General features: G+C 37.9%; 2 protein-coding genes across 3 annotated transcripts in view; one reads left to right on the top strand and one right to left on the bottom strand.

Annotated features, from left to right (window-relative positions):
- The first annotated feature begins 4,974 nt into the window (after positions 1 to 4,974).
- camk2n1a (calcium/calmodulin-dependent protein kinase II inhibitor 1a) lies at positions 4,975 to 7,631 on the top strand. Its single transcript, XM_048162483.1, has 2 exons — positions 4,975 to 5,496; positions 5,950 to 7,631. The coding sequence occupies exons 1-2, from the start codon at positions 5,328 to 5,330 to the stop codon at positions 6,018 to 6,020; spliced, it is 240 nt and encodes a 79-aa protein (XP_048018440.1). The 5' UTR covers positions 4,975 to 5,327; the 3' UTR covers positions 6,021 to 7,631.
- A 10,249-nt stretch (positions 7,632 to 17,880) lies between these two features.
- ece2a (endothelin converting enzyme 2a) overlaps positions 17,881 to 24,040 on the bottom strand; it is a 105,507-nt gene continuing 99,347 nt past the window's right edge. For both annotated transcript variants that reach the window (XM_048162481.1, XM_048162482.1), the window contains one exon: positions 17,881 to 19,810. In XM_048162481.1, coding sequence (XP_048018438.1) covers positions 19,523 to 19,810 — 288 coding nt within the window. In that variant the 3' untranslated portion in view covers positions 17,881 to 19,522. The remainder of the gene's footprint in view (positions 19,811 to 24,040) is intronic.

Below are 24,040 nucleotides of genomic sequence, written 5' to 3'. Positions count from 1 at the left end.
ACAAAGTTCTCCACACTTCCATAGGCCGTAGAAAAAAATAAATATAAGAGGATCCAGCCACAAACTAACTTAAAAAGGATAGGCCTAGTTCACGCAAAAATGAAAATTACTGAATGAACGTCATGTCATTGTGTACTACGTCACGGAAGTTAACGCTTTTTGGACGTACGTCGATTGTGTATGGCTGTCAAGCCGGAAGCTCGTTATTTTACTTTATAAAGTTTTAAATAAGGATGATTGTCTTACACAAACGCATCGATTCACTTCAGAAGGCCTTTATTAACCACCCGGAGCCGCGTGGAGTACGTTTTATGATCATGGATGGACTTCAAAAACTCATCCTCCATTTACTCCCATTATAAAGCTTTGACGAGCCAGGATATTTTTAATATAACTCTGATTGTGTTTGGCTGAAAGAAGAAAGTCATATACTCCTAAGATGACTTGAGGGAGAGTAAATTATGGGGTAATTTTCATTTTGGGGTGGACTAACCCTTTAAGATACGGAAGTACTAGTAGACACTTAGACGCTAGTACTTATAGTCATATGGATAATCAGTTGAAACTTTCTCCAGGTTCTGATAGGTTAACAGTACAGATAATTCTAGCAACATCTGAATATGGTATTCTTTATGCAAATGAGGCAATTTAAAGACATTATCTTTGATACTCTATGTTCTGTATACGTAAGCAACTTTGGTAAGTGTCACAGGTGAGTCATAATTTCCGGAAGGTCTCTTCTCATCTGGGCTGCTCCTGGAGCCAATTCTCTGTCAATTAGATTAAACAAAGGCAATATCTTTTCCCTTCAAGGCTGAGTTTTTGTCAGCACTGGAACAGAACATGAAAACTACATCCACACAGGACACAGAGCACAGATGCAAACCTCTTTAAATTTAACCGTTAGTGACCAATGGTGCTATAAATCCTAAGAAGAATTACACATGATAAGTATACTGCATGCGTTAGTGGATACATGTAATGCGTTGTTGACCTTCATGACACTGTTGTCTTTACACATCTCATACAGACATCATGACAAGAACAGAATAAAATGAGTAAGAATAAAGTTTAAACTGACAATTCTCTTTCTACAAAATATAACTCTTGATTAATTTGGTTGTTTGAGCAAATTAATTAATCACAAAACAAGAACATAGGATATTTATTCTCTGGAAGCCGGGCTTTTTAACTTTTGGACTTCTTGCGGTTAAAAACCAAAAACTGCATGCATTTTGTGGAAGAACATTGTTATGTCCTCTTGTTTGATTTTACAGATGAATATGACCCTTCACAATAGATAATGCTTTATTATGAACACTATTATAGAGCTACATATGGCAGTTTATCAATATACCTTACTCACCCGCTGAGTAATAAAACCACCATCTTTGCTTCGCTTTTACAACATTTCAAATCCCTCAGTTCTCGCATCTCCAAAAAGCCAAGCCAATGTTGATTCTTGTTTTATTACAAGCTCTGTTGCGTTCTCTTTTTGCCAGCAGATTCTCCTTTGTTTGGCTTTTTTTTATTTAAAATATTTATTTATTTTTTATTTTTTTATTCGAGATTTAGTGTTTAAAGGCACGGTAGGTGATTTGCTTCAAAAACATTTTTTGTTATGCTAGTTGAAAGTCTCTTCATATCCCGAAAGCAATCACTAAGTTAAGTGGTCTAAATGTATTTATATGTATTTATATCATCTGTGGAAGGCATTCTGACTCAAATTTATGCGTTTCAACACTATCAACACCAAAAATGAATCTGCAGCAGTCAGATGGTATTGGTCAGTGCTCTTTTATTATTGTAATTTTATGTGCTTTGAGACATGAGATAGTTTAGCGTCCTCTCTCTTGACACTTTTGTTTGCTCCCTGCTGTACGCATTCATGTGTTTTGGAGAGATGTGGCTATGGAGATGCTCTGAAGGGAGGGTGGGATCTTATGCTTTCAAAGCTATCTTGCTATTGATAGCCTCTCCAAAAATTACCAACCCTTCCTTTAACTCTCACATCATACATGTGTCAAAGTAGCCGGAACAACTTTTCTCTATTTTCGGATATTACGAGACACACAGGCAAGCGACATATGCAAGCCTATGCAATTTCCAGTAAAAACCATACTGACAGTTCTAAAATATATGCACTTATAATAAGCTTACCATGGTGAATCAGGGTAAGACAAAAACACGTTTTGGAAGAAGGACTGATAATGTATTGCTTCATTATTTATGTTTTGTTCATTTTGAACAAAAAAAAGTTACACAGTGTACCTTTAAGTTTAGCAGTTAGACATTGAATCTAAACATAACAGACATTCACCCATCTGCGACACCAATCTTTTCCGTAGATTCCTTAAGATAGACTATAGTTTATTTTGGAGAGCAGACAACTGTGGTTTTAAAATGACCTGTCTGTGTGGATGGCCCTACTGTCATTCATTCATTTACTTGAGCAGTGGAGCAGTACAGATTATGAAAATCCTTTTGCTCAGGAGGACAGTGAAGATATGAAAATGAGCTTCGTGAACTGCAGTCTTTTGAGGACTGTTGCCATGCCAACAATCTAATGCATGTGTTGAGAAAAAAGCTTATGCTCACAGTTCTAAAGCTGCAGGGGATACAGTAAAATATAGGTTAGAGGTTTATTTATCCTGTTTTGATTTCGTATTTTAAGTGTAAAATAGCAATGCATACATAATCCAAAAATCCTTCAAACATAATTTTTTTGGCCCTTGTGAGCTCTATCCATGGTGCTGAAACATGCCTCTAAGTGTATATATATATATATATAGAGAGAGAGAGAGAGTTAATATTCATGTCAGGCAGGTGCATCATTACCACAAACTTCTGACTTAGCCTTCATTCAAACATAACTAATTCAAAGGAAGTATCTGAAAGGAAACAGGTGAGCCACGGTGACGAACAACTTCCGGCATCTGGAGACCGAGGACGTGCGACGTGTATATGTGACGTGCGCTGATGACGCCTGCACAGCAGCAGGCAGCGCTGTCGTGTACGGTGACATTTCCCAGGTACACAATCTAATCGGGCTAAGCGAACCAAAACAATAGTGACAAAACATTTTCCAGATTCTTCTTAACTTTCATTTATCTGGAACCATAAATCAAAGGCCATTAATTGGAAATATGTTCACAACATAAAGAGGCTACTGTTCGACTACAGTTCATTCGCAAAGTGAAGAGAAAACAATACGTAAACACTGCTTTGGATGGGTTCTTTATTGATAAAATGACACGTTTAATAGAATTATTTTAAACATTTATGGAACATTTATATTTATAAACATATTAAACTTATGTCTTGCCCAGGCAAAATGGAATCGGAAGGTAACGTTGTGTTTAAGTCGTTTGCCGCTTAAAAATGCTCGTTCTGAAAGTGATTCCAGCCATATAGTTCCTCTGTGTCGTTATCGTTAACTTTCATATAGAACGATTATTAAAACTGTAGTTATCTTCATAGACTAGTTTTAGATCTTGGTGTGAACGGCCCTTCATTTAATTTCATTGTATTTTATGTATGGTATTGGTATAGCCTACATTCAAACTATTTTTTCATACTTTTTTCACACTTTTTGCATCATAAAAAAGGCCTACAGATTGATTGGAAATTACGCATAAGCCTACTTGATTTTCTTTTGTTTTCTTCAAAGTACATCAAGCATGTTCTTAAAGGGTTAGTTCACCCAAAAATGAAATTTATATCATTAATTACTCATCCTCATGTCGTTCCAACCCCGTAAGACCTTCGTTTATCTTTTGAACACAAATTAAGATATTTTTGATAAAATCCGATGGTATCTGATCCACATATAGGCAGCAACAACATTGCACCTTTTGAGGTACAGAATGGTAGGCTATTAAAGCCATCAATTAAAATAGTCAGTGACTACAGTGGTTCAACTTTAATATTATGAAGCGACAAGAATACTTTGTGCGCAAAAAAATAAAAATAATGACTTTATTCAACAAATTTGTCTGTCCCGTCATGCTGCTACGCTATTTCCGTTGCAGTGCTTCAGTGTTTGCGCACAAAAAGAATTATTGTCGCTTCATAATATTGAGGATGAGCCACTGTAGTCACGTCGACGGTTTTAACGATGACTTTAGTACCTTTCTGGACCTTAAAAGGTGCAATGTATGGATCAGATACCCTCGGATTTCATCAAAAATATCTTAATTTGTGTTCTGAAGACAAACGAAGGTCTTTATTTTATTTTATTGGTTTATTTGATAGGGACCATGCATATTCATGAACATTGTTGTATAAAATACACCATGTGCCAGAATTAGTAAAAATAACTACTTATCATCTGCATCTTACGGGTTTGGGACAACATGAGGGTGAGTGCTTAATGACAGAATTTTCATTTTTGGGTGCCTTTAACTGACACTGTATTTATGTTGGAAATGACCCCTATAAATAATTTTCACAAAATAAAAAAAAAAAAAAAAAAAAAAAAAGACTCATGCGTATTTCACTTTTTGCTTTCAAAAAAGTCATAATATTTTGATGAATTAGTCTAACACTGAAAGTCTGAGTAGGCCTATGTACGCTATAAAAAATAAAGTATGTAAAATGCGTTTATAGCAACAATAAATGAAGGTATGGGAAAAATAATGTGGGGAAAAAAGTGCAAAATATAAAGTTGAAAAATTATACATGCTATGACATGCAGCAAAACAGTCACTGACAACAATGCAAATGTAACGCAGATATAATAAAAGTTCTTGAGATTCAATTGAGCTTATTTTTTGTAATCTTTTCCTCTTTTATCTCCCCAAATCACAGGCTCTCCAAAGGTCCTTGCGAACTCCAAGCGTCACATGCAAAGGAGCGACTGCAGAGCGCAGTTCAGTGTTTCCTCTCGCCATTTTCAGCTTTCGCCTGATGGGGCCACCCTTGCACCTCCTGGAGTCCCCGTCTCTCTCTCTCTCTCTCTCTCTTTCTCTTTCTCATAAACACACACACGCCCGGATGGATGACTTCACTGTTCCGCCCGGGTTTCCTTTATGATCGCGGGATCTCCCGTATCTTACAGCAGACTTCACCTGACCGCTGGTGTAGCCGTGCACTCAGCCGCGCGCTCTCTCTCTCGCTCACTCGCTCTCCCCAGAACGACTCACTCTGCACCGAGCACTCCAGTCCCATTGGAAGTTGGCGGTGCGAGGAGTCTGACATTTACGCGCAGGGATATCTACGTATAAAGAAGTGCACTTGTTTTGCGGGGATAGTTGCCATATCCACCGTAGCTGCCTATACAGTTCTATAGCGCCTTCTGCGTCGCGAGCCCGTCCTTAACAGCAGCCATGTCCGAGGTTCTGCCGTACGGAGAGGGGAAAATGAGCGGATACGGAGGGGACAACGATGTCAGTCAGATGTCCTTCAGCTGCGGGCTGCAGGACACCAACTCGTTCTTCGGAGCGTCGCAAGCGAAAAGACCTCCAAAACTTGGACAGATCGGCAGGGCGAAGAGAGGTGAGAATGTTATGCCGATGGAAGATAACTTACTGAAGTTTAAGGAATGGAGACTTGTGTAATTTAGCTACTCACTTTCTGAGATGTTAGTCAGAACGACAGTCTCTAACATTTCACAAAACAAGTCTTGGGACAACATAAAGGGGAGCAAATGACAGAATTTTCACTTTTAAGTGAATTATTCTTTTAAATGGATGGTAAACGATTGGTGACGCAAAATATTTTACTGTGTTAATCAGTCTTTCTCAATGTATGAGTAATATGTAATGCAACCCGACCGAGAAATTGCCTTGATTTAGGTGATATCAGTATCTAAAAACGCGTTTAATATGCATTTTAATTCGTTTGTGCTGTGTTGAGTCTCCTAATTGCGCAGTTGCACGCTCGAAAATACGCACATGGTAGATTGTGCAAAGTCTTAACATCAGCTGTCTGTCTTCTTCTTCTTCACAGTGGTCATCGAGGACGATCGAATAGATGAGGTGCTGAAAGGCATGACCGACAAATCATCACCGGGCGTTTAAACCCGCGCGATGCCTTGCAGACATTTCAATTTTTTATCACCGATTCGAAGCACTTGTCGGTTGTGCATGTGAAGAAGATTGCAAAGAGATGGGGGGACGGTGGCACGACGCTCGAACCACGAGGAGACTAAACAAAAAGGGCAAACGAGAATTAAAGAAGGGAGAGACGGAATTTCCTTTGGGGTTTGCTGGCAATTCTCCAATATAAACGACACCCGAATGAAAGCTTTGAGGAAGATGTCGGAGATGTTGTTGTGGCTGCGCGCGCTGCGGCTTTGTGAATAAAGATGGATGGACTTGTCATTATTATTCCACGACCATCATCTTCCAAAAGCGCTGTAAGCAACGCGAAGTTCAACCGAAGACTGAACCGCATCTTAAGCTCTGTTACTATAGCTGTACAGTATCTTTGCTCAAAGACCTTCCCCTTCAGTCACACAAACAAACAAACAAACACACACACACACACACACACACACACACACACACACACACTCACGTATATGGATCTGCCTTGAGCGTCGACTTCAACTCGACTGCTGCTTTTAGAAACATTTTAGACTTCACACACACAGATATCGAGCTCCCATAATGATAATTGAACTATATATGTACGGATGGTGCAATGTGAATATTTTCTTTCGCCATTTTGCATCATGTTCTTTTTCAAAAATTGAGAATATTATCATTCACATGCCCACAGGTGTTGAAGCGTATAGTCTTTGAAGCGTCGTTTGCTGATCTATTGTTTTGCCCTTCACTGCAGCTGATTTGCGCACCTGCGCCACGGATTCACATCATCAGTACAGCACAGAGGAACATTGTGCATTACCACCTCATGTAATTAAACCAACATGAATGCGTCTTGGTTTCTTCCAAGCCCTTTTATGTTTGATATATTTTGATTTCAGCTCCTCACATTTCTTTTGTCGTGTCCATCTCTTTGCATGAACTTTCACTCCGGTGCCAACAGAGGTGCCACCATGAATCTTACCCTGGCACGCTTCTTCTTTTTAAAAAAAAGTCATATTTGTATTTTTATATCTAAATATTTGTTATTTAAAATGATATGCTAGTATGTCGTCTTAAAGATTCATCAACAATGATGTTTATATTTCAGAGAAAAATCTTTAGACAGGGACGAGAGGATAATTCGGTTTGGTCGGGATGGTTTTTTGTTTGTTTTTAAAAAGACTTGATGAATGAATGTTTCTCTGGTTTTTTGCACACCTACACATCTGTGTTGAACTACTGTTATATGGAAATCGTAAACTGTGACTTGAGCTTTGTTGAATTTGTTAGAAAAATGGCGATATTAGAAATCTACTGCACTGTTTACGAATATCTTCAAAAAACTTGTTATTTGACAGGTTTTTGGACATTACGTTTCTTTTATTTGAATTTTTTGCTTTGTTTTGTACCATTATTCTAAAGAAACTGACTATGGTTTGTTGTGCATGAAACCTTAATACTTTTCAATAATGGAACATCGTTTTATTAAGCAAAAAAAAGCAACAAAAAATGTCATGACATTCTAAGAATGAATCATTGCATATTAAAATACCATTTTCACTGTATTTGGTGAACTAATAAATGGTGGAAGAACATACAGTTATGGATTTCTGTCGTCATTTGACTGCATTACAAAGAGGTAAACAAGTCTGACACAAATATTGATTTTGAAGCCCCTGCTGGTGAACCAATCTGCATTTAGAGGTGGGCCTACTAATAAACAAGACTTGGCTAATAAAAAGAAAATGACAAATACTATCCATAAAATGATGAAACAAGTATGGTCACATGTATAAAAATATCCCCGTGCAGTTTTAAATGACCAGATCAAGCTGTTGTCGTCTAATGAAATATTAATGTTTCATTATAATTCATGTCAGGATGGTCGTATCTTACCGTGGAACCCATTCAGAGAACTATAATCCTCTTTCAGCCTGTTATCTCCTCACAGATCTTTAGTGTTGGAGTTGTCTATGAGGATGAAACCATATGGAGAGAGTGTTGGTGCGCTCCAGGCCTGTATTTCCCAAAGGACGTAGTGAAGTTTGGCACCAGTTCTGATGCCCATGTAATCACGTTCAGACTGATCTCAGGCTAAGCTCACAGTCATGATGGCAGGGAGATTGTTCTTGTGGCATAAATCCTTATGAGAGCTTTGAGCTGTGCTGCTACATTTACTTGAGGACCTTCTGCACATTGACATTGGAAGATGGATTATAGGCCTTGATGTAGCAGACAAGGAAATCATTTGACTGTTTCCTTGAAATCTTTAAAGGGATAGTACATCCCGAAATTAAAATTCAGTCATCATTTACTCACCCTCATGTCATTCCAAACCTGTATGATTTCCTTTGTTCTGTGAAACACAAAAGAAGACATATTGAAGAGTTTTGTTGTTGTTGTTGTTGTTGTTGTTTTGCCCATACATAGAAAGTCAATTGGGGCCAATGTTGCTTGGACCCCAATGTTCTTAAAGGAACACTCCACTTTTTTGAAAATAGGCTAATTTTCCAACATTTTCGAATCCATTCAGTCGATTTCCGGGTCTGGCGGTACCACTTTTAGCATAGCTTAGCACAGTTCATTGAATCTGATTAGACCGTTAGCATCTCGCTCAAAAATGACCAAAGAGTTTTGATATTTTTCCTATTTAAAACTCTCTCATTGTACCCATGGTACGGCAGCGAAGTTCCTTGATTGTTATGCCAGAATGAGAGTATAGTTCCTAGCCATATCGGCCTAGAAAATCGCAACTTTTCATTTTCCGTTGGTCTTATTACATGATGTAAGTTTTAAATAGGAAAAATATTGAAACTCTGGTCATTTTTGAGCGAGATGCTAATGGTCTAATGCTAAAATGAGCCTATTTTCAAAAAAAGCGGAGTGTTCCTTTAAAAATATCTTATTTTTGTGTCATGCAGGTTTGGAGTGTCATGAGCATCACAATATGTAAAATTTTACATTAAAATATCCAAAAACCACTAGTGTTATATATTTTGTTCACTTGTGTACTTACATTATCCCAAATGCTTCCAACAATGTTTAAATCCAGAGAAATTCACAATTTTTAACGTCCCTCCTCATTGCGTCGCCTGTCAATGGCGTCATGTCCATGTTATCCTCGGTTTCCATTTTTACTACCATGGCAACACAGTGAGTCTCATGAAAAAATGCAGAAGCAGTAGTTGTCACAGTTGTTGTTTCGCACAGTCATCATGGACCACAATTATTCATTATTGTTTGCAGTACTTTCAAATGTACTTTTAGTATGATTGTTCTTAGTCTAAGCCTCAGACATCACAGCCATGGACCGTTGGCTGAACATCTGATGCATATGGCACACTTAGCTGGAAACATTTCAGGATTTTCGAAGTCGTCATCTGATTGGTTGAATTCTACAGGATGTGTGTCACATTTTTTAATGGCCCACCTGGAAACAAATGCCGTGATGCCAAACCCCCTCATGGAAAAATAATGCCGTCGTGTTTACAACTATGACAATGAGCACTTAGCAGGATCAACTAAACGCTGGATGTTCAAAAGTATGTGTAGTTCGCGGCTGCATTGTTGCAGTAAACTTGCACAACTTTCTTGAATTAATCATTAATTAGATGCACGTTGGTCTGCTAAAACTTTATTTCATTACCTCATCCATGAACATGATTTGTGAGTCCTGTTGGATTGATTTCCACCAGCAGTGGAGGTGAAGACAACAACTCCCATCATTTCCCACTCCTTCAAGCAATGTCTTTGTTATTGTTTTGAATATGCTACCTGGAGTGGCAAAAATTGCATACTGTACCTTAGGGCTGGGTAAAAAGTATAGATTTCTCGATTTTAATCGTTTCTCATTTTTATGAACCGATATCGATTCTTAAATCCCAGGAATCGATTAGTCTGTTTTCAGTTGATGAATGAGAAGAATATGTAGCGCCTCCTATCCAATAAATCACAATAATCTTTGTACTTTGTTACTTTTGATATAAAGCAAAGTCTCAGATTTCAAATGACGTCCATCTTATTATGAGATTTAAAAAATAAATACCGCTTTGGCGCTCTTTAATCTGGCGTGACAGAGCGCTTTAGCGCCTCAGTTAAAGAGAAGCGGCAGCACGAGCACATGTGAACATCCTCTCCTTCGCTTTAATAGCAGTTCCAGCGCGAAATAAACATGACTAAACACCTGAAGGTATGTTCAAATATACAGTACATCTTACCGAAATCCGTATCATGTCTCGTGTAATAGCTCAATCAGTGTTTCAACTTTGGAAAGATGTCAATAAAACAGCTTGTAAACAATGTCTCATAACGTCACATTTACCTCAGAAAAACATATTCAGTGACCATAAACTCATCAGTCAGCTAGAAAAGTGTACTCTAGAAAGCAATCTGATATATATAGCTATGCACCGTTACATATTCATGATAATTTTTAATGTTCTTCAATATTTAATGCATGTTTGAATAAGTCAGTTATGACAGCCACGATTTAAATGTTTATATTTCAAAAAACCGAATTGGAGTAGAAATATGATTATGTAATTCTAAACTTTATTTATAATAAAAACATTTAAAGGTGCCCTTGATTCAAAAATTGAATTTACCTTGGCATAGTTAAATAACAAGAGTTCAGTACATGGAAAAGACATACAGTGAGTCTCAAACTCCATTGTTTCCTCCTTCTTATATAAATCTCATTTGTTTAAACGGCCTCCGAAGAACAGGCGAATCTCAACATAACACCGACTGTTACGTAACAGTCGGGGTGTAGGCTACGCCCCAATATTTGCATAATGCCAGCCCATGATGTTCCCAACATTATAAAAGGCATTAGACAAGGGCAGCCAGTTAATGTCTGGAGCTGCACACAGCCGAATCATCAGACTAGGTAAGCAAGAACAACAGTGAAAAATGGCAGATGGAGCAATAATAACTGACATAATCCATGATAGCATGATATTTTTACTGATATTTGTAAATTGTCTTTCTAAAAGTTTCGTTAGCATGTTGCTAATGTACTGTTAAATGAGGTTAAAGTTACCATTGTTTCTTACTGTATTCACGGAAACAAGAGCCGTCGCTATTTTCATTTTTTAAACACTTGCAGTCTGTATAATGCATAAACACAACTTCATTCTTTATAAATCTCTCCAACAGTGTAGCAATAGCCGTTAGCCACGGAGGACAGCCTCAAATTCACTCAGAATAAAACTTTAACATCCAAATAAATACTTTACTCACATAATTCGAAGCATGCATACAGCATGCATGACGAACATCTTGTAAAGATCCATTTGAGGGTTATATTAGCTGTGTGAACTTTGTAAATGCGCTGTAATATAGTCGACAGCTCGTGTGGCACGGGGAGCACGCGATTTAAGGGGGCGGCGCCGAGTGTAAATCAGTGCATTGTTAATGATGCCCCAAAATAGGCAGTTAAAAAAATTTATTAAAAAAAATCTATGGGGTATTTTGAGCTGAAACTTCACAGACACATTCAGGAGACACCTTAGACTTATATTACATCTTGTGAAAGAACGTTCTTGGGCACCTTTAAGTGTTTGTATATAAATAAGTTAATTTAACATTCAATATAGAAGTACCAACTGACTTACATGTGTAGTTTACAGCATTAGTTGAGAGATTTTTTCCTCTAGAAGATTTGCCATGTACTGTAACTGAAATACTACATCCAAAATAATCGAATAATAAATAAATCGTAATAGAATCGAAAGCATGTGAATAGTAATCAGATCGAATCGTGAAAATTATGTCAATACCCAGCCCCACTGTACCTTTAAGGCTAATTCCCACTACACCAACCAAAGGCAACAGTCACCAGCTTACAGTATGTCACTTCTCAGACATTCCAAGACCCTACAAACAGCGATTCAACATGTACAGTTGGTGAAAACAAGCACCAACCAATGGCGATAGGAGTAACACAGTGATCCGACAAAACCCGCAGAACATGTCCGTTGCCGGAGGTTGGCGTCTGTCAGTACAATGTGAATTGGCCTTTACATTGCATTCAAGGTAGGCAATACATTCTTTAAGTATATGCATTCCCTGGGAATTGAACCCATGACCATGGTGTTGCTAGAGCTATGGCTCTACTGTATGAGCTCCAGGAATACAGGAATCTGACTTTCCCTTTAATATAAGATTTGGCACCTTAAAAACATGTTAGCCAGTAAACAGACTTACTTCCAACAGATTGGATGAAGCCATGCTATTTCCTGTTTACCCTGAACACTCTGAAACATCTAATGCAGTTAAATTTCACAGCAATATTGATGTTTTCCTTCATCACACACTCACACTCATCCCCGATACAATGTCTGTGAATCAACCGCAAGAGAATCAATGGCTTTTATCCGTGATCTGTGCCGTCATGCACCCATGAGTGGGCTTTGGGTCAGCCATGTCCGATGTGTGCAATGAGGCTCAGGATCCATCTGGAAACAAGTCAGGCTTACCTAAATCAATTTAAACTCCAATACTCATCTAATCCTGATAACGTTCTATAACTCCAGTTGACCCAAGCTCAAGTTTGGTCACTAACATTTTCAAACGATTCTCAGATGATCAATGTCAGTTTAACCTCAGCGGTTATCACAGACTCGCAACATCTGTGCGTGTTTATTGGAAAAGACTCGACGAGGTCCTCACACAGCAGAAAGTCCATCAGTCAGTTACTCAACCGTAGTCAAGGACACTCAGCTTCACCATCTCAGTCTATTAATACACCTTCATGGCTGTTGCAGTGTTCCTGAATGGCTCCAATGCCCAGGGGAATCCTTACCGCTTCACACAGGCTGCTCAGAGCTGGAGATTACTGATACACTATCTGAACAGACAGGAGGCCCGCGGCAGCTCTGGAGTGACTGAGCGACGCTGTGGCCTGACCCAATATGGAAAGCCCGACTCTCGGCAGATAATGACAGCGTGATAACGGAAGAAAGAGGGAGAGATGACATTCTAAGATTCTCAAAGAATGAGCAATTCTTCCCGGAAGAAATGAAAAGTGAGAAAGACATTTGAGTTAAGAGCATTGTCCTTGATTCATCCCAGCTTGTAGCTCTCAGTTGGTGCTCCATTGATCTCCCTCATTAGAGATAACAACATATATTTTCTTGCAGTAAATCCTCATTTAACACCACTGTGAGTCAAACTGGATCGTATAAACCATAAATATACAGAAAATTATGCCAAACACTCAAAATATGCTGCTTTTTTATTTTTTATTTTGACCATGTTCTTCTTTTAATTAGGCATTGGAGAGAGACAACAGGGGTCGGAGATATGAATGGGATATGGAAATGTTGCAAACTAGATTCAAATTCACCGCATGCATGGCTCAGTGTGGCTATGCTTTACTGTTATTATCCAAGTCAATGTAGGACATCCTGGTTGGTCCTTGTGGAACATTTCTGATATCCAATCATGTTTTAGGATTAGGTTCAGGGATTGGCTTGGGACTTAACATTCTTATGATTTTCCTAACATTTTGCTTTGATTTTAGGGAGCTTATGGATTAGAAATGGAATTGGAACATTGACAGGAATGTTTTTCCAGAACCTGCAGCTCCTCTGCAGTCTTACTACAGTGATAGACTGATATATATATATATTTTTTTTAAACATAAATAGTATTTATAATATATGCCTATATTTGGCCATACTAATATTTGACTACATCATCTGTGATTGGTTAATAGGGTTTATGCACAATCTAACTTCCATATTCTGTAAAACAGATCAGATCACTTCCGGTGTAGGTCTTTTGTATGTGCTTAATGAAAAATTTTGCGATTTTGTTCAAGATAACTTAAAAGGAGCGAGCAAAGATGAGCATAACTGATATCCCCCGCATATGCAGACTGATATCTAAAAGCTTTTTTAAATTTTCGTCTTCACACTTACGTTTAGATATTTAATAGAATAAAACACCTGTGAACTAGGTAGTTTCACTGATTGCCTTAAAAGTCCATAGATATGCCGTCAGTTCATACTGCTGTTAACACTTTCTCTCACAAGCGGATGCAATGAGACCAGTTTTCCTGTTTGGTCAAATGACGTTTGACATATACCCTATTTATAGAAGCTGTATTTCACCCTTATATCAGTCCCAGAATACAGGTCATTTTGAGAAAATACTGTAAAAGTTGTAAACATTACATATTGTAAACATTATTGTTGTCATTATGTCTATATCAGCATTATATTGCTCACCCAGCTCTCTAGACATCAGCATGGGCCATTAAAATAAAATCAAATATAAGTCTACACCTACTACTCATTATCCTTCACATAGCAGAGATGTGGCACCAAGGATAACAAAGATAAAGATTGTTTTCAACAAATGAATGACATCAACCAGTTTTGGTTTTGAAATGTTGCCCTCTGTTCCAAAAATGTCCCTGCTTTGATCTTAAGAGCAGCAGTGACCAAACATGCCTCTGCCCTTAACGTAGCTTAGTGAAATGTTTACGCTAGTGTTGTGAGTGGATCGGCTGTGAGCAGGGGTTTATGTGTCTGCTATCAATACCACGGTCTATGTTGTTGCTGCCGCTGCTGGATGATGATGTAATGGTGTGTCCTGACCCCTCCCCCCAGCTGAACAACAGCACACATTTGTCCCTACAGAAACATGAGCCTGAACAAGCGGATCCCAATCTTTGAATAATGACATTGAAGGGTCATATTATCATTTTGGATTCTTTTCTTGAGGGTGCAATAACAGTGACTAAGGAAAATTATTTTTCTGCAAAGAGGCAAGGATGTACCAAAGGGGTCAAGGTTTGGCAGGTTAGACCAGTTAGCCCCTGCTGGTAGATGGCATAACTACACCATCCATCCATCCGTCAATCCATCCATCCATCCATCCATCCATCCATCCATCCATCCATATATCAATCTATACATCGACCATTCTATCTATCCACAAATCTGTCCATCCATCCATCTATCTATCTAGCCGTCTGCCTGTCTATCCATTAGTCTATCCATCCATCTATCCATCAGTCGATCCATCCAACCATCCATCTATCTAAACATCAATCTATCCATCCATTCATCTATCCATCCATCCATCCATCCATCCATCCATCCATCCATCCGTATATCAATCTATACATCGACCATTCTATCTATCCACAAATCTGTCCATCCATCCATCTATCTAGCCGTCTGCCTGTCTATCCATTAGTCTATCCATCAGTCGATCCATCCAACCATCCATCTATCTATCTTAACATCAATCTATCCATCCATTCATCCATCCATCCATCCATCCGTATATCAATCTATACATCGACCATTCTATCTATCCACAAATCTGTCCATCCATCCATCTATCTATCTATCTATCTATCTATCTATCTATCTATCTAGCCGTCTGCCTGTCTATCCATTAGTCTATCCATCCATCTAGCTGTCCACCCATTTATCTATCCAGCTGTCTGTCTATCCATCATTCCATCTATACATCCACCCTTCTATCTATCTATCTATCTATCTATCTATCTATCTATCTTGCCGTCTGCCTATCTATCCATCAGTCTATCCATCCAACCATCCATCCATCCATCCATCCCTATCCATCCACTCACCCACCCATCTATCTATCCAACTGTCTATCTATCCATCCTACCATCCATCTATCCAACCATCCATCCACCCTTCCATCTATCCGTCCACCCGTCTATCTATCCAGCTGTCTGTCTATCCATCAGTCTATCCATCCAACCACCTATCTATCCAACCAACCATCCATCTATCTATACATCCACCCTTCTATCTATCTATCTATCTATCTATCTATCTATCTATCTATCTATCTATCTATCTATCTATCTATCTATCTATCTATCTATCTATCTATCTATACATCCACCCTTCTATCTATCTATCTATCTATCTATCTATCTATACATCCACCCTTCTATCTATCTATCTATCTAGCGTCTGCCTATCTATCCATCAGTCTATCCATCCATCCCTATCCATCCACCCACCCATCTATCTATCCAACTGTCTGTCTATCCATCCTACCATCCATCTATCCAACCATCTATCTATCCAACCAACCATCCATCTATCTATACATCCACCCTTCTATCCACCCTTCTATACACCCTTCTATCTATCTATCTATCTATCTATCTATCTAGCGTCTGCTTATCTATCCATCAGTCTATCCATCCATCCCTATCCATCCACCCACCCACCCACCCACCCACCCATCTATCTATCCAACTGTCTGTCTATCCAACCAACCATCCATCTATCTATACTATCTATCTATCTATCTATCTATCTATCTATCTATCTATCTATCTATCTATCTATCTATCTATCTAGCGTCTGCCTATCTATCCATCAGTCTATCCATCCATCCCTATCCATCCACCCACCCACCCACCCATCTATCTATCCAACTGTCTGTCTATCCATCCTACCATCCATCTATCTATCCAACCATCAGTCTATCCATCCATCCACCCATCCACCCTTCTATCCATCCATCAGTCTATCCATCCAACCATCCCACCCATCTATCCGTCCACCCATCTGTCTATCTACCCATCCATCCATCCGTCCGTCAAAAATTTTGCATTGTTTCGGAACAACAACTGTTTATGACATTTAAAAGGCACATTATTCAATTAAATTTGGTGTGCACCATACAAGGACTGATTTTGTTCTTCTCTAAGACAAGACACCATCTCAGAAAATATCTAAGTACACTACTGAAATTACTCAATCCATTATTCAAGAGTACATTATTGAAGATCATGGTCTTAAATATCAATATAAAGTAAAACTTGCATGTGGGTTTGCATTGCAAGGGTGTAAACAAAACATAACCAGCCATTAGACTAATCAAGGTCTCCTGTTCTCCGCAGCAGCTTTATGGTGTTTAGGCAGCACTAAGTTCCTGAAGAACCATCACACATCATGGCGTGAGGATACGATCACAGAATAAATCTACACCTGATACCTGCAGCTCACCTGATACCAGCCGCCATCTGATACCATCCCTGCCCTGACGTCATTGCTTAGTGCTTCAGTGAAGGGGAAAGACCTGTGACTACATCATCAGCTTTCACAGATGACGCATTCAATCTAGACCTGATCAACTCTGAACTAAAAGTTTGTAAAACTGCTACTGGTATATGAACCATTGCTATTTAATGGTGCATGCTAACCATTACTTTTGCACAGGGTTAGGGCTTTAAAATCCATCACCTTCAGTATTAATTTGGGTGCATAACTCATCCCACACAGACATGATAGTTCCTCAAAATGTGCCATTTTTTATGTGCAACTACTTTTCTAAGCAATCAAACTTGCAATAAAATGGAAGAAAAAATAGATTTACCCAAGCCATATCTAGGTATAAAAATAATCACACTTGCGGGTGGCCTCTTGTGAAGAAACCACCTAGGAACCATTCAGAACATTCTAGCAACGCTCTAAAAACAACTCATAACACCTTAGCAACCACATTGTAATTCCGTGGCAAGCATTCACAACATAAAGTGGGTTTAAATGTGTTTTGGGCTCTCCGGATTCAAGAATAACCTTCATCTATTTACTATAAATAAATCACAGTGTAACATTTCAATCTATGTTCACATAGATTGTGCACACATGAAGCTGTTCTGAAATTCAGGCACCTTCCTCAAGCCTTAAAAATAGACGGTAATTACATTCCAGAGCTAAATTAAAAATAAATGATTTCTGGTTTATTAATGGCCTCCTCCGATTCACTGCAGCCATTCCTCATCCAAAGCAGCACACACACAGACACGTCTGTCATATTCTGGCACACAGCAGGGCTGTTTGTTTTCTGTCTGTCTGTTTATTTGTTGTTTGAGAAGCGTTTGTGACAGATTTGTCTCTGCACAAGTGTGCAGGTGTCAAGCACTCAACCTTGTCATACCAATCAACACAATCACACAGAGAAATAGGCCAGAGAGTGAGAGAGAGAATGCACATGAAGTTAAACTGCACATGAAAGAGCCCTAAAAAAGCATGGTATAAGATATTTAAAAACATACAAGACATTTGTTTAAAAGCTTATTGTCGTTCCAAGTCAAAGTATTGAACCAACTCAAAACCAATACAGTGTGGCAAAAACAAAAAGTCAAACATGGCATTTCAAAAGTTTACGAGATCTAAAAGGGAAGTTGCTGGGGGGTTTTTTTTATTTCAAAAAATGGTTAGTTCACTCAAAAATGAAAATTACCCCATGATTTAATCACCCTCTCAGAGTTACTTTAAAAAAATATCCTGGCTCTTTCAAGCTTTGTAATGGTAGTGAATGGGGCTCAAGATTTTGAAGCCCAAAAAAGTGCATCCATCCATCATAAAAGTAATCCACACGGCTCCAGGGGGTTAATAAAGGCCTTCTGAAGCGAAGCGATGGGGTTTTGTAAGAAAAATAACCATATTTAAAACTTTATAAACTATAATAACTAAAAGTCGAGTTCCAGCGGAAGAGTGACTTCTGACACGACATGATGTAGGATGTAGGAGTAGCGTAAGCTTAGACACCTCTCGCGGTTCAAACAAATAGGTCTGGACAACAAACTCAAGCTTCTCTTCTCTTATATCAAAATCCTCCGACATTTCTCTTTAAAAATTCTTGTTTTTGACGTTTAATTCATGATCGGTGTTTTGATTTGCTCTATCCTCTGCGCTTCCGTGCTCATCAATACGTCGCGCGTTGGGTCTGAAGTCACTCTTCCACGGGAACTAGACTCGCGTACGGTCCTTGCCGGAAGCCAGTTATTATAGTTTATAAAATGTTAAATATGGATATGAAAAAACAATTGCTTCGCTTCAGAAGGACTTTTTTACACCCTGGAGCCATATGGTTTACTTTTATGATGGAAGGATGTGCTTTTTTGGGCTTCAAAATGTCAAGCGCCATTCACTACAATTATAAAGCTTGGAAGAGCCAGGATATTTTTTAATATAACTCAGATTGTGTTCGTCTGAAATAAGATATTCATATACACCTAGAATGGGTTTAGGGTGAGTAAATAATGGAGTAATTTTCATTTTTTGGGTGAACCATCCCTTTAACGTCACCAGAAATACAGTGCAATCCTTTTTTAGACCATCAAACTGCTATTCAAGGTATAGTTCACCCTAAAAAAATGAAAATTCTGTCATCATTTTCTCACTCACATGTTATTTCAAAAACCTGTATGACTTTCTTTCCTCCATGGAACACAAAAGTAGATGAAAGTGAATTTAAAAAAGAAAAAAAAGAAAGAAAAACATTTAATGTTTTGTTCCAAAGAAAGAAATAAAATCATATGAATTTGGAACAACATGAGTGATTAAATGATTAAATGAAAGAATCAATATATTTGGGTGAACAAATCCATTAAAGTATAGGAGCATAAAAAAATAATGAAGAAGAAGCATGTACAGCTTCAGCAGTCTCATGATTGACAGATGCTGTACAAGTCCCTATAATCCAATGTTATTTAGGAAGTCCTCAGAATCCACTTCCTGAAATTTTACGTCAGTTGGTGAAGCCTCAGTTTCCTCGAGAAGTCTCCTCTCCAATGCAGCATCCTCTGGGCTAAGCCCCTCCCCTTTGGTGAGAACATACAGGAAGTAGTGGAAGCTGCTGCCATAGTGATAGTGCTTGATAGACCAGTCGTACTTTGCTCGAGCGTAGAGTCTCTTACGGAAATGTGGCTGCGCAAATGTAACCGAGATGAAACGGCCTCCGGGTTTCAAAACACGACTGACCTGTGGGGCAAAACAAATCACCTGATTACTATTACCGGTATTATTATGAGCGTTCCATGCATTATTGTGATAATTACATCTGATTACACCATCATTATATTCAAATAAACATCAACATTTTCTGCACACCCCATATGCTGCCCATCTACAGTAGTGGAATTGGGTTAGATATTAAATATGTTAGATATGATCCCATGTGACGTGTTGTATATTCCAAGAGTGCACAGAAGACCAATGGCCAAGGTCAGGATTTTCGTTAAATAATAAATAAAAAGAAAAAATTATAATAATAATAAAGTTTTTTTTTTTTAATCAAACTGCTAAAAGTATTGTAGTTTAAGGTTAGTATCTTGTTTTTTTAGAAATCTTTATTTAAAACTATGTGAACTGTATGACCCCAGTGGTTTTGTACTTTAAGTGCGTGTTTATGTGTTCATAAGAGTATATTTACACTATTGATCAAAAGATTATTTGAAAGAAGTCTATTATATACTCACCTAAGCTGCAATTATTTGATCGAATATATATATATATAGTAAAATTGTAAAAAAAAATGTGTGAAGTATTACTACAATTTAAAATAACTGTTTTCTATTTTAATATATTTTTAAATGTAATTTATTCCTGTGATGTCAAATTAGAATTTTCAACATCATTACTCCAGTCTTCAGTGTCACATGGCTCTTTAGAAAACCTTTTTTAATATGCTGATTTGCTGTTTAAGAAACATTTCTAATTATAAGCAATGTTGAAAACAGTTTTACTGCTTAATTTTTTTTATTGAAACTGATATATTTTTAAGGATACTTTGATGAATAAAGTTTATTTGCATTTACAGCATTTATTTGAAAAAAAAAAAAAAAAGTTTGTAAATGCCTTTACCGTCACTTTTGTTCGATTTAATGCATCCTTTTTGAATAAAAGTATTAATTTAGGAAAGAACTGCAGTGTATTTGTGCCCATGAGCATGTTCGAGTGTTTGTGTTTATACTGTAGGTTAGTGTGCATGAGTGTGAGTGCATCACGTGCCCCTGCCACCCATTCTTCATCTGCCTGAAGAAATGAATAATTCACACTTTCAGGTGTCAACATGGAATCTGCTGAGAGTGTGAGAGAAGAGAGAGAGAATAGAAAGAGAAACTTGCAGACTTCCACTGACAACTTTTACAGGAATGAGAAGTCACACTTTCTTTCTCCCAGTTTAAAATAAATAAACGTTTTCTAGTCAACCAGTTATCACACGTTAATTCTATATTGATGTGCTTAAACTATGAGTTTTTATTCTTAAAGGGTTAGTTCTTCTATGGAACTCCAAAAAAAAGTGTCATAAAAGTGGTCCATATGACTGAAATGTAGATAGTGATTCGCTTAAAATCTTCTCTTCTGCTGTATTTCATTCAATTAAAATACGGCAAATCAAGATGTGCTGCACCAGGTTTAACCTCAACAGCTATGTTTCCATCCACCCGAATTTTGGGATTTTGCATAAAAAAATAAAATAAAATAAAAACACTGAATGGACACCATGATGCATGCACATTTATTCTAAAGATGCACATAAAAAAAAAACTTGTGATCAATTGAGGCCAATAACTTTTAAGAAAACATGCTCATAAACTACGATGGAAACACATCTACTAAAATAAATCCCTCGAAGTGCAACAAAATGCTGCACAAAGGATGTGATTGGACACCTGGACTAATTTCATTGCACAGCATCTCAAATATTGATTTGGTCGGTAACACTTTAGTATAGGGAACACATAAAACTTAACTAAAACTTTTGCCTCAAATTCCTAATTTACTGATTATTTATAGTTAAGGTAGTTGTTAAGTTTAGGTATTGGGTAGGATTAGGAATGTAGAATAAGGTCATGCAGAATAAGGCATTAATATGTGCTTAAGTACTAATAAATAGCCAATATTCTAGTAATATGCATGCTAATAAGCAACTAGTTTAAAGACCCTAAAATAAAGTGTTACCATTTGGTCATTCTGAAATGCCTTAGCCAAAGTCTGTCATCAAAATGGTTGGGTATGATTCCCTCAAGTGTATCACATGAAAGTTTACGAAATTTGGTTGATTTGACACGGAATGACCCATAAGTTAAAGGGGTGATGAACTGAGAAATCAAATTTTCCTTGAGCTTTTGACATATAAGAGGTCATCATACTATAAGAATATCCTGTAAGTTTCAGAACTGAAAACTTCCTTGTTAGTCCAATAAAAGCTTTAATTGACACCAGACCCAGCAAACCACAGGATTTTCAAAGTGGGGATCTATGACGTCAAAGGGCAGCAAGCACCGCCTCTGCAGAAGAAGATCAACGCATACTTCATCACTGCCTGTTTAGCTCCGCCCACCGATTCACGCATGACATGCAATAGAATAGGTAGCCTAAGTAACATAGGCCTACGTAGTGCTAAACCAGATCGAGCTACCAAGCAATAAACATGCCGTTGAGGATTACAAAATATCGTGCAGTGTCTGGACTCGACAGTATTGCAACAACATGTAAGTAACTGTTAATTCTAATGCCTGATCTGACATTAATGATTCATGTACAGTCAGATTTTCTTTGTCTGTGTGCCAGTAAATCAAACCCGTGACTAAACGTCAACTTGCATTGTTTCTCTTAGTACGATGAAAATAATCTGTTATTTAGCATTATATAAAGAAAGCCATCAAAGAAAGCTCCCTTTGCAATCAAACAGCACGAGTTTATCGTTACTGACATGCAAAACTCCCATTTTATTCAACGAATCTCTTAATTAATTTTAAAACAATTTTGGATGTAAAAAGCATACTAACATTATAAGTGCACCCCAGGAAACATTATAAAACAATAAAACAACGCAGTTCATGACCCCTTTAAATTCGCAACTTTGGATGGAAACGCAACAATGACATTAAAGACACAATGACAGTAACGAAAGAATTTCTCCCTCTTCCTATTTCTAGTCTATTTTTTATTTATAAAAGCAAGCAGACCTGCTTTTCCTCTGACAGTAAAAACCATCATCCATGGTTGTTTCTCTTCGCTAGCGACGTCCCAGCATGAAACACAGTGAACATGACACTAAACAGTTTCTCCTGGGTGAAGTGCCAAATCTGGAGGCGAATCAGATGATCTCAGCTCACCGTTAGCAGCTGATGAGACTAATGATCAGGTTTATTGATCTCTCTCTGCCTCTGATTAATGACGCTCTGACACCCGCTGGGCCATCCAGAAAATCACCAAACCAGTCTCAAGGTGAATGCTAAACCCTGGATCACATGCACATTACAGCCTAACGTACGTCAATGCACCTTTGGTTTGTTGTTGCATTTTGTTTTGCTTTGACACAAAAAGACAGAACGAATGTGTGAAGGACATGAGTTCTTTCAGACATACAATCTGAATGAGAAAGTACTGTGGTTATCAGAGAAAATAAAAGCTGACCTCATCTGCTGCATTACTGTCGTCATTAAAATAATTATCTTGCTCCACTTTATGATGTCAGCATCACACACTTCTGCCATTATGCGTCCTGCAACAAAACCTGAAGTTCAAAACACTCTGGTTAATGGTGAACAGAACACTAAGGATCCTTTCCAAAGCCATCATTACAGACAATCAAAAGCAGCTGATTTGAACCAGTGACTATTAACGTCTTATCTACACATTGATCACGGGATCATTATTTACACACTGCTATTAACTAGGATCTGTTATTAGCCATCTGAAACAAGGGCCAATCATTCTATGGCCTTCATTTAAAATAAAAAGTTCATAGTTCAAAGTTTTTGTACATACCTGTATGATTTTGGGTCACACTAAATCTAGTCTTGCATAATAAATGGTATGGAATATTTAGTGTGGATATACATGTATTGGGATGCTGCCCTTCTCCTGGTGCACTTTTCTGGTGTTTTGTTTTGTCTTTAATTGGATGAAGAACTGCTGACTGCTAAGGAAACTTGCAAAAAAAATCAGCTGCAAATTGGGAAAGGCTGACAGGGGATTTGTGTGTGTATGTGTGAGAGAGAGTGAGAGACAAAGAGTTTGTTGGGTAAGGTTTGTTATTTTGAAACACAAATATTGTGTATGTGTGGAAGTCAGGCTGCAACATTATTTACATAGTTGCTTTTTTTACATAGATACTTTATTTACATGGAAACCCCATAAATTAACAGTTTGCTTTCATGTGTTGTCATATGTCCAATTGAAAAACGAATTTTGTCCGGA

Source organism: Megalobrama amblycephala, linkage group LG17, assembly GCF_018812025.1.
Source record: "Megalobrama amblycephala isolate DHTTF-2021 linkage group LG17, ASM1881202v1, whole genome shotgun sequence".
Taxonomy (NCBI): domain Eukaryota; kingdom Metazoa; phylum Chordata; class Actinopteri; order Cypriniformes; family Xenocyprididae; genus Megalobrama; species Megalobrama amblycephala.
Note: the sequence above shows the minus strand (reverse complement) of the source record. Positions and strands in the feature narration are given on the sequence as shown.

What these genes read in the sequence shown, in the direction of transcription:
- camk2n1a (XM_048162483.1), top strand. Translation starts at nt 5,328, where the DNA reads ATGTCCGAGGTTCTGCCGTACGGAGAGGGGAAAATGAGCGGATACGGA. An exon ending in GATCGGCAGGGCGAAGAGAG is followed by an intron (nt 5,497 to 5,949) that starts GTGAGAATGTTA and finishes TCTTCTTCACAG; the next exon opens with TGGTCATCGAGGACGATCGA.